Genomic DNA, 18318 nt, shown 5'->3' with positions numbered 1-18318 from the left:
AGAATTTATTTTCAAAAATATATAAGCTAAAATAAACTTATCTTAATTTAATCTTGAGACTTGTTAAAAATAATATCTAAAAATCTATTAAAAAAAATTCCTAACCATTTATAACACTAAATAAATAACTTTTTGTGATATCTAAATATAAATTTTCAAGCATCATATTTTTAAAAATATAAATTTTTTAGATATATTTATTAATCTTAAAACAAAAATGTTATTCAAAATGAAAATCCAAAAAAACGGGGGTTAAAATTTGAAGAAACTTAAGTTGTATTTCACCATTTTTCTCTCTATCGCAGTCGAGCCTCCTGGTTTGATCGAAACCTGTCTTTTTTAGGGTTCCGTCCAATTATATCTACATCCACATCTATATAATAATCCTAATCCTGATTCTAATCCCTCTCTCAGAGAGAAGTTTTCAGATTCCTATTTCACCGCAGTATTTTAATGGCTTATTCACCATCAGAGTCAAACCCAGTGTTGTTGTTGTTTATACGCTTCTTCATCCCGATTCTAATTCCTTTTAGTTCTGCTTCTTCCAATCCTCGTACTTGTTCACCCTTCGCCATTTCAAATTCCGATTCTTTCTTGTAACACCTTACAAATAATACATAAAACCCTTCAACAAATCAAAGCATACATACAGAGCCCTAAAACCATGGGAAAACGTAAGCCGCGATTCTAGGGTTTTTTTTCTTCCATATCTCATTAACCAAAATGATTTGATTTAATTCAATTGAATATACCTATTTAAATGTCTAATTATTACTGGTTTCTTGATGGTTCAGGTAATTCTCAACGGAAAAGTGCTGCAATGTTCGATACCGATGATGATAGTAGCGTGACTTCGTCATCAACTTCGCGTTCTGATATGATGTCGGTGTATGGGGGTGAAGATGTGCAATTTTATCAAGATTCTGTTCTCGACCAAGCTCTGGATGCCTTAGATGAGAAAAGGTAACTTTACTTGCCCGTCAAAAGAAAATTGAATGCACATGGAGCTAGACTTTGATATTCTGAATCGATGATTGATATGTGTTGTTTGAATGAAAGGGGTTCCACAAGGGAGAATGCTTTGTCATCGATCATTGATGCATTCAATAGCAATATTCAGCATGACTTTGTGGAGAAGAAGTAAGAATTTATCAACTGGCTTATAAAATCTTTTATTTATTTAGCAATTGTTTTTGTGGTCTTTTGTGGTTATGAGTTTTCCCATAGCAATAAGGGTGCGGGGGTTGGGGGTGAGTAGATGTTTCCCTTTAGTTTTTGGTTTCCTATTCCGTATTTAGGCCTTGATGCTATACGTATTGATGTCTTTCCCAAAAAAAAAAATTGGTTATCATAACATGCCGTGCTTTTCTTGATCAGATTTGCTACCTTACTACACCATTGTCTTGCTTCATTAAAAAAAGGATCTAAAAAAGCATCTGCTAAGGAGATATCTTTGGCATCGCACGCCATTGGTAAGATTTTAAGTAACTTGCTTATGTTTCATGTTACGTTCATATCATTAAATACTTAATTCTTTTTCAGGTTGTTTGGCCTTGACTGTTGGATGCGGCAATAATGCACGTGAAATATTTGAAGAATCAGTTCGTCCTCTAGATGAATCTCTTGCGTCCAAGTCAGATGTTTCAAAGATACCCTCGGTGAGTAATTGCGAAATCCTGTGTGAAAGTTTTTCATGGAGAGTCTCTGTTATTTAGTTGGATCTTATTTGGTTGATGCCAATTGTTTTTGTAGTTGCTTGAATGCTTGGCTATAATAACCTTTGTTGGAGGGATCGATCAAGAAGAAACCGAACAGTCAATGGATATCATGTGGCGAGTGATCCATCCCAAATTAGGTTCCAATGTAAGCAACTTTTTCTACCATACTAATTTGTTTTATCCACTTATCAACATCTGCTAGTAGGATTGTCTTGCCGGTCTAATATGTTCCCAATAGTAATTCTCCCATGTTCAGTGTTTGTATGCTAAGGCTTAGTTTGGTAAAGTTTTTTAAAAGTTGTAGCATTTATGTTTGGTAAATCAAATTAAAAATAGCTTTTAATAAACACAAGCAACAACAATTGCGTTTGGTAAAATAGTTTTTAAAATTTAAAAATACTATAATAGACATAAATGCAAGCATTAAATTTGAAAATACTACAATAGTTAACATATGAGGTTATATTAGACTTTTAAATTTTGAAAAGCACAAGTCAACTTTGAAAAGCTCTATCTTAGGTGCTTTCAAAAGTATCCCGATCTTTTATCTTTTAAAAGCTGCAAGCACAAGCACATGGTCTTTTTGATTTACCAAACACAAAATGAGGAGCTTGAGCTTTTAAAAAGCACAAGCACCTATTTGAAAAGCTTTGCCAAGCCTAAGTATGATGACAGCATTTTTTCCACTTCCACCTTGGTGTATGGAATTGTTCATTCTATTTACTGCCTCATTTGTTTCATGGTTTAGGTGGTTGCAGTCAAACCATCTGCCCAATTAATAACTTCTGTGGTGTCTTCGTGGTCTTTTCTCCTCTCTACCATGGACGATATGAACCTAAATTCAAAAAATTGGCAAAAGTAAGCTCAATATTCTTGACTACCACATTTATTTTTATTTCATTGCTGAACGAGTAATGGGCCAATGTACTCCTCTCATAGAGGAAAAGACTTTGCTTCCAATCTTATTTTATGCATCACTTCCTTGGATCAATCTTATTATTTTTATTCTTGATGTAGTCAAATATCTTATTTATCGGGTCTTCTGGACAAGGAAGATCGGACTGTACGAATTGCTGCTGGTGAAGCTCTGGCTCTTATTTTTGAGATTGGAACTACAGAGAAATTTTATACTGATTCTAGGAGTGCAGAAGAGAGTAAAACACAAGAAAGTTACATATGTTTACAAGGATTGAAAGGGAAGGTCATAAATCAATGCAGAGACCTTTCTGTGGAGGCCGGTGGCAAGGGTTCTGCCAAAAAGGATCTTAATAGCCAGAGGAACTTGTTCCGAGATATTTTAGAATTTTTTGAGGTATTTTAATTTCATTTTATTCATTAGTTAATATTACTATGATAACAGAAGTCATTCATCGTCTTGTGAATCTAGTATTTATGTTCTGATCTTACTTTGTTATGTTAGTATGGTTACTCCCCCGAAACTTCAACAAAGATTGGTGGTGATTCCTTGCAGACATCATCGTGGTCCCAAATGATTCAGGTTTTCTTGCATTCTTTCATCTTTGTTTTTTTCCAAATTAAAAAATTTGCGGTGATATTCTGCACTTAAGCATTCTAACATGCAGATCTTGTGCAGTTAAATTTTCTCAAGCACTTTCTTGGGGGTGGGTTTATTAAGCATATGCAGGTTGGTTGCTCTTTGATTTAATTTCTGAATGAATTTCTGATCTGCTAAAATGCTGATATTGATGGTTGTTTCCCCCTTTTCTCTTGGTACTGTTCTCGCTTGTCAAAATAGGAAAATGAGTTCCTTCATGATGTCTTTGATTTCACGCCGAAGAGAAAGTTCAATAATAGCGAACAGAGAATGTCTGGTGGTGAGAAGGTAAGTTTGTGCGAGTGATAATGCTCATTTCTTTTGCATTATTGTTGCCATTTATCTGTTGAGTTATTGACTGCATCTAGTAGGTGCCTTGACTAGAGAGTTATTGACTGCACATTGTACTTGCAGAGATTGTTTAAGTCTCCAAATTCAGTACTGAACAAGGCTAGAACCCAATATCTTAATAAGCAGCGTTTGCAAGCTGAGGTTGGTATACTTATTCATTCACTTCTATAATCCTGTTGAAATACATTATATCATCTGAAAATTGGACAACAAACATAACTTTTGATGCAAGAAACAATTCTTATATTCTTCATTTATTTGGTGATATTAACAGGGAAGGAACTTCGGCCACTATGCTGTCAGTGTCCCTGAGGAGGAGGCTTGAGCTGCAGTGGGAACAACAATAATTGTGTCATATGGAGGGGATTTGACAATTCATTTCATTTAATTTTATTCTTCAGCTTTGTGACTTTAGATTGATATTGCTTTGACATTGATGATAAAGAAAAATGTATACCTATATTAAGTCACCAGGGCATATCTGCAGCTGACAATACGGCTTTATGTGTAATGGTCTCTTTTTCAAGCAATAATATAGGTAGGCCAATTTGTTTAAGAAAAATCAATAGCGAATTTAGCTAGTTGACTTTAGTTTGGTTGATGATTTGGAAAGGCTTCAAATAAAATTGCTTTGAACATGATTGAAAATACAAAACATAAGGTTGATTCGCTTATGTTTAATTTGTTTTGTTTAGTATGGAAAACAAAAATATTAATGTGCATTATATATTTTTAATGTATATTTTATATTGACTATGTATTGTGTTTGTTTGAATGAGTTTTAAAAAAAGTTTTTTTTGAAGTGATTTTTAAGTTTTTTTAAAGTAAAAGTAATTTGTTGTTTGAATATTTTATGTAAATTTTTTTTATACATTAATTATGTTTAGATATAATAATAAATTAGGCTTTGTTTACGAAAAGATAATAGCAAATTTCGCTAATTGACTTTGAGTTTGGTTTGAGTATTTCGAAAAACTTCAAATTCTAAGGTAGTGTCTAGATGAGAGACAATGATGGAGACACAGATTGAAATAAGTCTTAGTATTGTGTTTAGTGTAATGTGAGAGATAGAGACCGAAATAAGAATGAAGTTCTAATTTAATTTGTATAAAGGATAAAGTTAGAATTAATTAATTAAAATAGGGGTATTTTAGGTATAAAATGTAATTAAAGTTTCAGTTTCCATCTTAAAAAATTTTAATCTCCTGTGTCTCACTTTTTGGAAGTACTAAAATACTAAAATTTTGGAGACAGAGACTAAAATTTTAGTACCAGTCTCTAAACTAACAAGCATGATATTGAGTGTTAATATTTCTGTTTCTGTTCCAGTACCTCAAAACAAACACTACCTGAAAGACTCGTAACAAACATATTACTTTGAAGTTTGAACATGATTGAAAATATGAACATAAGTTATGGTTGATTCGCTAATTTTTTTAATATGGAAAACAAAAATATTAATGTGCATTATATGTTTATAATATATATACTAAGGTTCTAAAAATTGGATCGGTCATCAAACTATTTTGGTCACTGATTCATTAATTTATTGGTTCAACCAATTTAATTATGGTCTAACTAAAAAAAATGTTTTATAATAAAATAATAAATAAATATAAATAAACACTCAAATATATATTTGTAGTCTAATATAAACTTAGTCATTCCATAAGAAAATCATCATCATCTAAAGTAAAATGCAATTCCAAATACATAGTACTATTCAATAAGTCAATTTAATCATTTAATAAGTTAATACTCATAGTTCTAAAAATCAGATTGGACCGACCGGTCAAACATGTTCAATTGAGAACCAGCGATGAAAACGATCTAATCCATTGTTAATAACCGTCCATTTGGAAATTGCTCGAAAACTACTGAATGCCGATTGGACTGGACCGGTTTCTGATAAACGGCGCGGTTTTGATTTTTAAAAAAAAAAAACCCAACGTTCAGTCACTCACCCCCCTTCCCCGACACAACCCCCCATTTGTGAATCACTATCCTCTTAAGTCTGAACTCTTAAGCAAAGTTCAAAATCACCATCTTAGGTGGATTAGGCGAAATTCTTTGAAATTGCATGTGCTTATAATTGTTTTAAAATTATAGTAAAATTTTATCATTATTGTAGTGAAAACTGAATGTTAATTAATTATATTGCACTAAATAACTAAATCAGGACATATAACTAAAAATTCTTATGATTTTTCTTTTCCCAGTCGAAACAACAATTTAAAAAGTATTATAGATTCAATCTTTTTTTTAGACCATTTAAAATCTTTACCCTTAATAAATAGAAAGAAATGAAACGCCTCGTCTAATCGTTCTTATTTTGGATGGAGAGCAAAAAGGATAATTACACGCAAATATATCTTTTTTGAATGCTGAATGCTGAATGCTGAATGTTGTTGGTAGTATTAATTTTGTGCTGCTATTAATTTTCTGGCTGTGCTGCTGCTGTGGATTCTGGGTTCTGGTGTGCTGTTGTGTGTTTTGTGTCTCTGCTGTGTTGATTATCTTTCTCAATTGTCAATGTTCGCTCTTCACTCTTCACTTACGTTGTGTTGATCATCTTTCTCAATTATCAATGTTCTTTATCAGAACTGAGAAGGAAAATGGCAATATGAACCAGCAAAAGGATTTTCGCAGCGTCAGCGCGTGCTCACACTCGCAGGAACAAGAAAACTAACTATTTTCCTGCTCTATGGTACCTCTTCATCTTTCCTTCTATTTCTGCACTCGTTCATTGTATAGTAAGTCAACTCTTTGGATTACTGGCATAATTTAATTGGAGATTCAAGAGACACAGTTGATTTCTTAATACTGAAAATTCACCCTTAGTTTTGATCTAATTTTGTTTAGTAGGAACTAATAGAATCTCTTCATGGCTTTATCATTGTTGTTTTTCAAGTTATACTAGTTTTTTGTAAGAGAATTAAAGCTAGCTAGTCTTGCCTTCCGTTTTGTACAAATAGGAATATGTAAATACGGCAATTTTATCAAAACTATAGTCACAATTAGAAAGTTTAATTTAATAGTATATGATGCAGATCCGCCTATGGTATAGATATTTGAGTAGAAACGAAGTATTTGTACATTATAGCTTGCATATGTTGCGGAATAGGATAATAACAATTAAGAGTTTTGAGAATTGATCTACTTGTTATCTCTCTTTGAAATGTTACTTTCTGTATTTACTGTTTTAATTTAGCATTCTCTCAGGACTTCTTGCAACAGAGATTATAGTGTTGTTTATTGGGTTTCTTTCAATATATCATGGTATTATCTGATATCTTCACACTTTGTACTATTTGAATTGGCATTTCTTTCAATAGTCACTCACAAGTTGTTTCTATATTTTAGGATATTTATAATTTATTTATTATTTTATTCTAAAACAGTTTTTTTGGTTGAACCACTGTTAGACCAATTGAACCAGTAACTAGAGCGGTTTAATGACCGATCCAGTTCTCAGAACCTTATTAATACTGTACAATCCGTACAACTGAGTAGCAAGACCTCTTCTGCAATTAAGCTCAACCTAATCACTGAACCAAACCTTCTCAAAACATAATTATCAAAATTTATCATAATTTAAACTTATATCTAACAATTATCAAAATTATAAAAGTTTAGATAATATATTTGTTAGATATAAGTTTAGATTGTGATAAATTTTGATAATTGTTATGTTTTGAGAAGGTTTGGTTCAGTGATTAGGTTGAGCTTAATTGCAGAAGAGGTCTTGCTACTCAGTTGTAAGGATTGTACAGTATTAACTTATTAAATGATTAGAATTGCATTTTGTTTGAACAGTATTGACTTATTGAATAGTATTCCGTGTTTGGAATTGCATTTTGCTTTAGATGGGGATGATTTTCTTATGGAATGAGTAAGTTTGTATTAGACTACAAGTATGTATTTAGGTGTTTATTTATATTTATTTATTATTTTATTATAAAACAGATTTTTCGGTTAGATCACGGTTGAACCAGTAAATTAATGAACCAGTGATCAGAACGGTTCGATGACCGATCCGGTTTTTAAAACTTTGGTTTTAACACATGATTTTAATTTTATTTATATAATTTTATATTTTTTAAATTATGACCGAGTTAATCAGGTAAATCAGTGACCCACCGGTTGAACCAGTAACCTGGTGACCCAGTCATATGATCAAATTGATTACCGGTTCAGTTCTGATAACTAAGGGTGTAGTTAACTTCATGTGAAGTTGATAAATGAGATCTGTTAGATGATAATTTAGTCAAACCTGTTAAATCATTTAACGACTCTTAGCTATCAATTTTACATGAAATTAACTTCCCTGAGTTTCTATCCTAAAAGCTCTCTATCAAAGAATTTATGTGTTTTTTTGGTTTGTCAAAGTTACATCCTCGACATGACACATAACAAAAAGTAAAGTGTGATGTATAACCCTTCAATATACTTTCTTTTATGTTTTCTCTTGGTCTCACTTATAACAATTAATAGTGAGAGATTACACTTTACTCTCTCAATTGTTAAAAAAAATTAAGAGGATCCATTTTCTAACAATTCAAGCAACTATCATTTATTTTTTTTCCTTTTTTGGTCAGGAAGCAACTATCATTTGTGTCCAACTATGGCATTGCCTATTTGGAGAGTCCGACCAAAACTGGGCTAGGCTGAGAGAGTTTCATGTTGAGTTCAGTTGCACTTCACCATCTTCGATTCTGACTGAATACCGTTATTCCCTCCCATGAACATGTTCTACACAAGAAGACCATTCTCCTCCTCTTCTTCTTCTTTTTCTTCTTCTTCGTGCTCCTCAAAGAACCATTCACTCCAAACATTATTGAAGCGTGGATTCACCCCAACCCTGAAATCCATCAACATATTCCTCCTCTCCCTCCTCCGCCACCGCAAGTTCAACCTCATCATCCACCTCTTCACCACTGCCACACTCATCCCCACTAACCCTACCACCCACTCCATCCTCACGTGGGCACTCCTCCATTCTAGAAGCTTCCAAGATGCCGAGAATCTCATCTTAACTCACTTCACCCATTCCCATCCTCGCATCTGGGACACACTCATCCGTACCCACCATGACCCTCATAGGGCACTCTTTCTTCTACGCTATTGCCTCCAAAACGGTGGCGTTTTGCCCTCTCCTCTCACTTTCTCTTCTCTTATTCACAGGCTCTCTTCTCAGGGGGACCTAGGCATGACAATGGAGGTGCTGGAGATCATGACAGATCATAGGGTAAGGTACCCTTTTGATGATTTTGTTTGTAGCTCTGTGATTTCTGGGTTTTGTAGGATTGGGAAGCCTGAACTTGCGTTAGGGTTTTATGACAATGCTGTGGGTTCTGGGGCACTGTTGAGGCCCGGCTTGGTTACTTTAACTGCAATTGTTGGTGCACTTGTTAGGTTGGGGAGGCTTGATGAGGTTTGTGGTATGGTTAGGAGGATGGAGGAGGATGGGATCGGTTTGGATGTTGTTTTGTATAGTGTTTGGGTTTGTGGGTATGTTAAAGGAAATGACTTGGTGGAGGTTTTTCGAAAGATGAGGGAAATGGTGGTGGTGAAGGGTATCGATCATGATTATGTGAGTTATACTATACTCATTGATGGGTTTTCGAAGTTAGGCGATGTGGAGAAGTCATTCGGGATCTTGGCTAAGATGATAAAGGAAGGGAAGAGACCCAATAAGGTCACTTACACTGCAATAATATCTGCTTATTGTAAGAAGGGTAAATTTGAGGAAGCACGTGGTGTTTTCGAGAGGATAGGTGAGTTGGGAATTGAGTTGGATGAGTTTGTGTATGCAGTTTTGATTGATGGGTATTGTCGGATTGGAGATTTTGGTAGTGTCTTTAAGCTATTTGTTGAAATGGAGAAAAGAGGGGTTAGTCCTAGTGTTGTTACGTATAATACCATAATAAATGGTTTGTGCAAGTTCGGGAGGACATCTGAGGCAGATGAGTTATCGAAAGATGTGGCTGCAGACGTGATTACGTACAGCACATTGTTGCACGGTTATACCGAAGAAGAGAACACTCCGGGGATTTTGCAGACAAAGAGGCGACTAGAAGAAGCTGGAATCGCCATGGATATCATAATGTGCAATGTGTTGATCAAAGCATTGTTTATGATGGGGGCTTTTGAAGATGTTTATGCTCTTTACAAAGGAATGCCAGAAATGGGCCTGGTTCCGAATTCTGTTACTTATTGCACAATGATTGATCAGTATTGCAAGGTAGGTAGAATTGACGAGGCACTTGTGATGTTTGACGACTTCAGAAAAACATCATTCTCTTCACCTGTATGCTACACTAGTATTATTCATGGCCTCTGCAAGAAGGGTATGGTAGAAATGGCCATTGAGGCATTAGTCGAACTCAATGATAAAGGACTGGAGTTAAGTAGATATACATTTAGGATGCTAATGAGGACAATTCTCACTGAAAAGGGTGCAAAAGAGGTTTTAGATTTAGTTTACACAATGGAAGGATTGGGCCAAGACTCATATGAGTCAGTATGTAATGATGCGATCTTTTTATTGTGCAGAAGAGGATTTCTTGAGGATGCATATCGCTTGTGCTTGATGATGAGAAAGACAGGTTTATACGTTACAAGAAACTCTTATTATTCTATTTTGAGAAGCTATCTTAGTAACAGGAATAGGGAGCACATGCTGCCCCTATTGAATATCTTTCTAAAAGAATATGGCCTAGTTGATCCAATGATGCGAAGGATACTAGCATGCTACCTATGTTTAAAAGATATTCATAGTGCCCTTCAATTTATGGAAAACCCAATCACCCTTCCGGTCTCCATCCTCAGGATTCTGATAAAGGAAGGTAGAGCTTTAGATGCATATAAGCTTGTGGTAAAGACTCAAGATAGTTTACAAGTCATGTATGCTGATTATGCCAATCTGATTGATGCCTTATGCAAGGGAGGATATCTCAATAAAGCATTGGATCTTTGTGCCTTTGTTGAAAAGAAAGGGATCACGTTAGACATAGTTGTATATAATTCTATAATAAATGGATTGTGCCATGAGGGACGTCTTATTGAAGCATTTCGGCTATTTGATTCATTGGAGAAACTTAATTTGATACCCTCTGAAATAACTTATGCCACATTAATTTATGCACTGAGTAGGGAGGGATATCTGGTAGATGCTGAGCATGTTTTCAGTAAAATGGTCCTGAAGGGCTTTCAACCAAAAACACAAGTTTACAATTCACTACTTGAGGGTATTTCAAAGTTTGGTCAATTAGAGAATGCGCTCGAGCTTCTAAACGATATGGAGACAAAATATATTGAGCCTGACAGCTTGACGGTTAGTGCTGTCATAAATTGCCATTGCCAAAAGGGCAACATGGAAGGAGCACTTCAATTCTATTACGAGTTCAAGAGGAAGGATGTATCACCTGATTTTTTTGGGTTCTTGTACTTGATAAGAGGCTTATGTTCAAAGGGACGGATGGAAGAAGCTAGGAGCGTCTTGAGAGAAATGCTCAAATCGAAGAATATTGAAGAGATAATTAACATAGTTAACAATGAGGTTGATAATGAGTCAATAGGTGGCTTTCTTGCCATTTTGTGTGAGCAAGGAAGTATTCAAGAAGCCCTTACAGTTCTTAATGAAATTGCAAGCACACTTTATCCTGTTCTAAGGTTATCTACATATAATCAAGGAGCTCACGCACAGAGGAACATTTCTGAGCTAAACGCTGGTTTACAATCTTCAAGGCCTCTATCCTCCTCTTGTAGAACCGGTTTGGATTTTGGATCTTGTGATGCTAGCGTTGAAAGTGATCTTACAATAAATAATGATAGTCATGTGACAAGGTCCCGGCCACTCAACTTTGACTTCTATTATTCCATGATTGCCACACATTGTGCCAAAGGGGAGCTACAGAAAGCTAATCAAGTAGCTAAGGGAATGCTTTCCCACCTAAGTCGATGAGCTGAACATAAGAAAGAAGAGAGAAAATGAATTCTTTCAATGTGGGAAATTCTCTATTTTTAATGCCAGGAGAGATCACACAGTTGACATCTGCAGGTATATATTTTTCCTCATAATTAAGTTTTCAGTATATATTTATAATCACATTCGTTTCAGGTCAAAGTATTACAGAACATTAGCATATGATAGACTGATTTGACCTTTTTACAAGTTCATAACTTCTTAGACAACTTAAGCTTGCCTTGCTCAACTGTTATGTTCACAATTGCCCTTTTTTATTTGATTATCTCGGATTAGCTTTATAGTCCTCGCTACAGTAAAAAAGTTCTCAAATTTTCATTGCAGCATCAACCAGATAAACGAGAAAATGATGTCCTAGCCCTCTGTCATTCCAGTTTCTTTGACCGCACAACCAGTCTGAAAAGGACAATAGGGTGCCAATTGGAGTGCAAGGGATCCGTATCTGACCTGTAAGATATATAAATGGTAAATACATGCTCAACTTTGATTTAACTTGAGTTATAAACCTTTGCACGTAATTAAGAGCTTCACTATTACAATTGAACTTTTCTTTTTTAGTTTTAGATACGTAGGCCAGGAGGATGATGAAATTTAATTTTTATTCTATTGGTTTTTAATTAATATTAGGCAATGCATATACATATTGGTGGGCTAAGATAGTACTTCTATACAAAAACAAGAGGCAAATTCTTTTGGGTTCTAAATGAACATATAGAGACACAGCTCTTTCGTAGCATTTTTGTGGATTAGGAAGTGTGGTCATTATCAGTATGACATGGGTGCATTCATGTCTTTCGATAACTTACAGGCACCATATGTTTATGTAGTAAAGGATTTGCACTTAAGAATGCTTAATGTTTTCTTATGACAACAGATAATAGGAGCAGGCACCTGATTACATGCTAATTGCTGCTTTAAGCTTGAAATTAAAAAAGTCATGCTCTGCATTTGTGGAGATCAAATGTAAGTACTTTTTCTGGAGACAATTTTTTTTAGTATTTTAAAGTGGATTGAGTTGTATTTTCAGTTTGTTCTTTCATTTCCTTACACTTCTTCCCTCCCTGCCTGAACTTCCTTTTTAACCAGAGAATGGTTGTCTTCAAACAAATGAAATCTACCTTAATCCTAATGCCTTTTGCCCTTCATGGAGGAGTTTTGAATGACAAAGAACCAGAAATGATTTCATTCTTAAATCAGATCTCTTTTTCTTTTTTGGGTATTTAAAGAAAAGAATGAAGTGATTTCATTTATAGATCAGATCAAATTGGGTATTACTTTATTTTTTCCGCCAGATCTTGTCATTTTCCTATGTATTTGATTGGAAATCATTTGGTATCTAAATGTTTGAAAAGACTTTTATACCCTTCTTAATTTTGGTTCCATTTTTAGCCCATTCTTTGATTGGAGGGAATTCCCCTTGTTCCGAAGTTGAAACCCTCTATTTTATATGCAAGATTTAGCTTCTGATTGGGTCGGTGTGAAGCATTGGCTTTCTGCCTTAAGCTCGTGAGGCCATAGAGAATTTCTTTTATTACTTTGTCAAACAGGTATGTTGCCTCAGATCATAAATCTAAGGGAAAGGGAGCCCGGTGCACAGCATTCCACATTATGTTGCCACAGTTACTAGTTTATACTCAGGTTGTTATAATATGTTGTCACATTGTGAGTTTGAGCTTTTGGTGAGACAGATTATGGTTTGCACTTCTTATTTTATCTGTTAACATGTTGATATCAGAAGTATGTGATTTGGTTCTTTAGTTTTCTGAGTCTCCACTGCCATATTATCTTTTATTCAATTGATTTCAGAAAGTATGTATGCAATATACTTTTAGGGACATGGCAGTTTTTCTTTAACCGTGTTTTTGTTGCTGTAAGCCTGTAAGTATAAGTCCTTGTTACTTTTCACATGGCCACATGCACACGCACAGCATGTAACACTTTGTTCTTTGTGATGCCAATAGTCGCTTAGTAATCAATTGTTCTAATGCCCATTGTATTTTTCAACAGTTAATTTTATGATGCACTTTTGAGAAATAGCATGGCCTTGCTCAGTTGCTGTTGACATCAGTGTAGAAGTATTTGGTTCTGAGCTCTCATTCAATGCTTAACAGGAAATTTGGTCGCTTCGTTTTGGAATGCATAGACTTCCATCAGCCACTAAGCAGTTGACAATCAATTCTTTGAAAGTAAACAATCTGGTTAACAAGGTCATATCCAACATTGTAACCCTGCTGAGCCAATAAGCCGATAACAGAAGATCGGTTGTCGACGCCAGTCGCACTGACTGGACCTATAGCCATGCAGAATACGCTGTCTGTGAGCTGTTCAAAGAAGCTTCCAGTGTCCAAAGCCAAATCTGCACCTTGAGCAAAATGGAAGGTAACCACTGGAAATCCAACTAAATCTCTACTCACAACCCCCAAATAGCAATATAGCCAGGGATAAGTTTCGATTATAACTTTCCTAAAGGACCCGCCAAGGATATTCCTTGTATAGTAAATTTTGCACATCATCAGGTAGGTAGGTGAGCGTAGACCCTGTGTCAATGATGACACCACCCGCGCCATTCTCTTTCATCTCAAAAGTTGCAGGAGGAATGTCGAGCCTCCTTTCTCCTACACTTATGCCTTCCATGGTGATGTAATACATGCCACGAAGAGCTTGAAAATGGGTTGGATAGCCTTCAAGATCTGCTCCTTCGCCTAGGATCAGTTGGTTGTAATTACTACTTTTGTCAGCTAGGCTTCCTATGCAGTAAGAGAATTTATGGCCTATTTGTGATGCCAAAGACATAGGTGCATCGTTTAGTCCTAGTATTCCATTATACCCTGGATCATTATTGTACACAGTGGCGCGGCCACACCCGAATTTCTATGTTTGGTATTTGAATGGAACCTTCGTCAGATGTCTCAAAGACTAGCGTTTCATAGTCAAGGGTTCCTGATGCAGACGAATTGTCTGCATAAGTGATACTGAACGGTGACCTATCCAAGGGGTGGCAATTGCAGCCTCGAAAGCCGCAAGGTGTCCTGCATAATTGGGTGTAGGTGGAAGACTTTGAAGGGCCAAAAAGTTGACCCAAATGTTGATCACAATTCGTGCAAGGGTTGCACATAATCCAGAAGATTTCGCTGGCAGTGTCCATCACAACTAGCTGTGGGGTGGGAGGTTGGCCTACCGAGATATTTGCCATTATCGTTCTACCAGACGAGGAGGGAGAAAGTTGAGTCCTATGGTCGCTGGTGGCCATAGTTCCTTCAATCCTCGCATGCAAATACATGACACGTGCAATGGAATGCTGGATGTCGAGTTCGATCCTTTCTTTGGCTGTTTCACTTTGGTTGTAGTGTGGATGGTGAACAGATCTTTGATGAATGAGTTTGGTGACCAATCTTTTAGGTTTTGCAGTTGTAGCATTTGGTAATTTAGCCAAGGATGTGGTTGTTGAAGAATTGGTGCTGATAGATATTGAGAAACACCAGGTTGAGAAGGTTAGTAACAAAAGAATCGAAGTTTCAATGACAAGTGTCATTCCACCTTCAGTTAATTGAAATGGCTTTTGGCAAGTTGTAGATACAACTTTCTAAGACATGTTAACAATATATATAGTAAACAAGGATTTTGTCTAATATGTATATGTATAAGCTTGAAGTCATTACTCTATTACCAATTGAAATGGTTGCATTGCAGGTATGATTTGAACAAAAGAAAATTGATGGCAGGTTTGTAAACTAAGAGAGGTTTCAAAAGTGGAAATGCATGATTGTTGTGACATTTTGTTTAATACATCCTCTGCCAAACAATTCTGGAGAACAAGGAGCATGTGTTATGGTTTGATGATATTTTTAAGAAGGGAAATGTTTGTATATAGTGACTTCAATTGACATTTGATTATTGCATTCTAAATAAATATGGATCGAGTAAAGTATCGTTTTTGTTCCCAATGTTTGGGGTAAATTCTATTTGTGTCCCTAACGTTTAAATCGTCCTATTTGTATCCCTAACGTTTATAAAAGTGATTCAATGTTATCTTGCCGTCAATTAGACATCATGAGCGTTTTAGTTTGAGTTCTAAAAATCTCTTCTTGAAGTTAGAATACAAATGTCTGGGATAGAATCGATGATCTACTCCGAAAAATACCTCATCAAATGTTGAAACTAATTCCTACAACATTTACATAATTTACTTTTCTAGGGACATAATTAAATCTAAACACAAATAGTGGGTATAATATTAAAATCGAACACATCCAAGTGAGACTTAATTGAGAATGAATACATCCAAGTAAGAATAAATGAAAAATATAATTTGATTTGTTAGTATAATTGATAGTAGGATAACATTGAATCACTTTTATAAACGTTAAGGATACAAATAGAACGATTTAAACGTTAGGGACACAAATAAGACTTACCCCAAACGTTGGGGACAAAAACGATACTTTACTCGTATGGATTTAAGTTGAACATGCATTGAGTGTGATTGTATCTGAAACAAAATGTACACATTTGTTTAGAGCAGTTGATATATGACAAATAAATTAAAAGGTGACATTTTTTTTGTTTTTTTTGGGGGGGGGGGGGATTGGGGATTTAAAACGAAGCTTTCTACAGGCTATAAATATTTTGCATTTATAAAATTTAGAGAAAAGAACAAATAGGTCTCTGACCTTTTATCTCGCGGACATTTTCGTCCCTGACCATTGAAAAATACTTTTAAGTTCCTGACATTCACAAAACTTGGACGGATCAGTCCCTCCGTCCAAATGCCTCCATCAGGGATTGATCCGTCCAAATGTCTCCGTCAGGGACTGATCCGTCCAAATTTTGTGAAGGTCAGGGACTTAAAAGTATTTTTCAATGATCAGGGACGGAAATGTCTGCGGGACAAAAGGTCAGGGACCTATTTGTCCTTTTCTCTAAAATTTAATTAGTCTTAAATAATTGACTATTTAAAAGAATTAGACAATATTAACTATTTTTTTCCTTTTTAACTAATACCCTATAAAATATAGAACATTTAATTATCTTATATGGATATCAAATATTTATTGTCCGATCATCTGATTTTTTATTACCCTCACATTTATAATCAAATATAAATAAAGGCACAAAAGTAAATTAGTTGATTAATGATTGATGTTTTTGTGTTATGATTTCGATTATTTTGGTGCATGATTGATTACTTTATTGAAAACATATGTAATATACATATAAATATATACAAATATATTGGGGTTGATTTTCAATGTTAATAAAATAAATTCTTTTTGGTAAAAATTAATAATAACAAAATTTTAAGCTCAATTAAATTTATTTAAAATAAAACAATTTTAATCATAAATGGACAATTATTTAAGAGCAAGATTGTAAAAGTACAATTCATCTTTTAAATACCTTTTATTGAGGAGTACTATACTTTTTTCTTTTTTAAATTTGACAAACCATAATTCTATTTTAACCTGTCAAGTTAATCATTTTTTTTAATTTTCAAATGGATTATATATATTTACAAAAGTAAAAACAAAAAATTAAAATCTATAATCTACTACTTTATTTATTACCGCTAATAGGAAGCTAACTATTGCATTATTTTTTTAAAAAAATTATTGCATTATTATTATATTTTATATTTTATTTTAAATTTCTCAAAATTATTTTTTTGGTACTTATTTTTCCTTTATATATGTTAATTTGTTTTTATCATTCTACTATTATTTTGTTATTTTAAATGATACTATGTAATCAGGAGCTCCATTTTTTTAATTCGTATTTTAACTATGTTCTCTTATTATCTTACTTTGTGTTTTTTTTTTATATTTTAAATTTGTTAAATTTTCTTTATATTTTTTTATTAATATAGCCATACATATTTGTTGATAAACGAGCATATACATGGCTTCTTCAATATTTATCTCTTTCTATTATTCCATTAATGTATCCTAATTATGACATAATAACAATATAGGTATTTGTTTTATTCAATGCATAACACTCCTATTTTAGTTAGTCTATTTATAATTATACTATTATATTATAATAACATGGTCTTTTTTTATTAATTATATATATTTATATTTTTAATAATTATTAAAAATATTTATACAAAAACTATAATTCATGTTCAAAAATTATTTAAAAACATATATGAAATAATTATTTAAGAATATTTATACAATAAAATAGGATATACACAAATTAAAAGAATTAGTAAAGAATCATATATTGTGGAAGGGGCGTGAGTTGTATGCATCCCATAGAAAAAAAATATATATCAAAGTACAATGTTATAAATAGTAATCAACTGCAGTATGAGTAAAAAACACAAATGACAAAACACATAGTTCATTCGAGGAAAGATCATCCAACCTTCTCCTCACATAAGGGATTGTTCAATGTCTGTATTGAATTTTGTTCGGTTGATAATCATTCTACCTAACACATAATTGTAATTTCAGAAGGTAATTAAAAAGAAAAAATATTTAAAAATCACGTCAAATTAAAATTTTACCTACATACAAGCAGAAAATTAATATCTAACAGTAAAGACCCTATTGACGACATTTATACTCATGCCCACATATGGAGCAGCACTAGAAAATCATCTATGCCCTTGCAATCATATCATGATACTCGACACAATAATCTGTACATATATACAAAATATGCGAAACCTCAATTGAACTTTTTAATGCCAGAAAACTATC

The 18318-nt window shown here is 34.0% G+C and overlaps 3 protein-coding genes across 18 annotated transcripts; 2 read left to right on the top strand and 1 right to left on the bottom strand.

Moving 5' to 3' along the window:
- Positions 1-208: 208 nt before the first annotated feature.
- On the top strand, positions 209-4279 carry LOC112765243 (uncharacterized). The gene is made up of 13 exons (XM_025811158.3): positions 209-674; positions 795-963; positions 1060-1140; positions 1378-1472; positions 1543-1658; positions 1753-1863; positions 2467-2576; positions 2736-3030; positions 3139-3216; positions 3313-3363; positions 3475-3561; positions 3688-3765; positions 3899-4279. Exons 1-13 carry the CDS (start codon positions 665-667, stop codon positions 3947-3949), a joined length of 1332 nt encoding a protein of 443 aa, XP_025666943.1. The 5' UTR covers positions 209-664; the 3' UTR covers positions 3950-4279.
- A 3938-nt stretch (positions 4280-8217) lies between these two features.
- LOC112764460 (pentatricopeptide repeat-containing protein At5g57250, mitochondrial) lies at positions 8218-15568 on the top strand. 16 transcript variants are annotated; one of them, XM_072223789.1, is made up of 6 exons: positions 8234-11686; positions 11936-12076; positions 12486-12574; positions 13066-13158; positions 13619-15102; positions 15302-15568. In XM_072223789.1, the coding sequence occupies exon 1, from the start codon at positions 8366-8368 to the stop codon at positions 11588-11590; it is 3225 nt and encodes a 1074-aa protein (XP_072079890.1). In that variant the 5' UTR covers positions 8234-8365; the 3' UTR covers positions 11591-11686; positions 11936-12076; positions 12486-12574; positions 13066-13158; positions 13619-15102; positions 15302-15568. The 16 variants fall into 16 exon arrangements, with proteins under 16 accessions (XP_072079897.1, XP_072079895.1, XP_072079901.1 ...); XM_025810082.3 differs by having other exon boundaries at positions 13723-13990; positions 14128-15323; XM_072223800.1 differs by lacking the exon at positions 13066-13158 and having other exon boundaries at positions 8228-11686; positions 13723-13990; positions 14128-15568.
- Positions 13762-14804, bottom strand: LOC112764014 (aspartic proteinase CDR1). The gene is made up of 3 exons (XM_025809534.1): positions 14507-14804; positions 14148-14421; positions 13762-14017 (listed from the first exon to the last, which is right to left on the bottom strand). Exons 1-3 carry the CDS (start codon positions 14802-14804, stop codon positions 13762-13764), a joined length of 828 nt encoding a protein of 275 aa, XP_025665319.1.
- Positions 15569-18318: the final 2750 nt, after the last annotated feature.

This window comes from Arachis hypogaea, chromosome 17 (assembly GCF_003086295.3).
Source record: "Arachis hypogaea cultivar Tifrunner chromosome 17, arahy.Tifrunner.gnm2.J5K5, whole genome shotgun sequence".
NCBI classification, from domain to species: domain Eukaryota; kingdom Viridiplantae; phylum Streptophyta; class Magnoliopsida; order Fabales; family Fabaceae; genus Arachis; species Arachis hypogaea.
The sequence above is the reverse complement of the archived record's forward strand: the minus strand, read 5'-3'. Positions and strand labels throughout refer to the sequence as shown.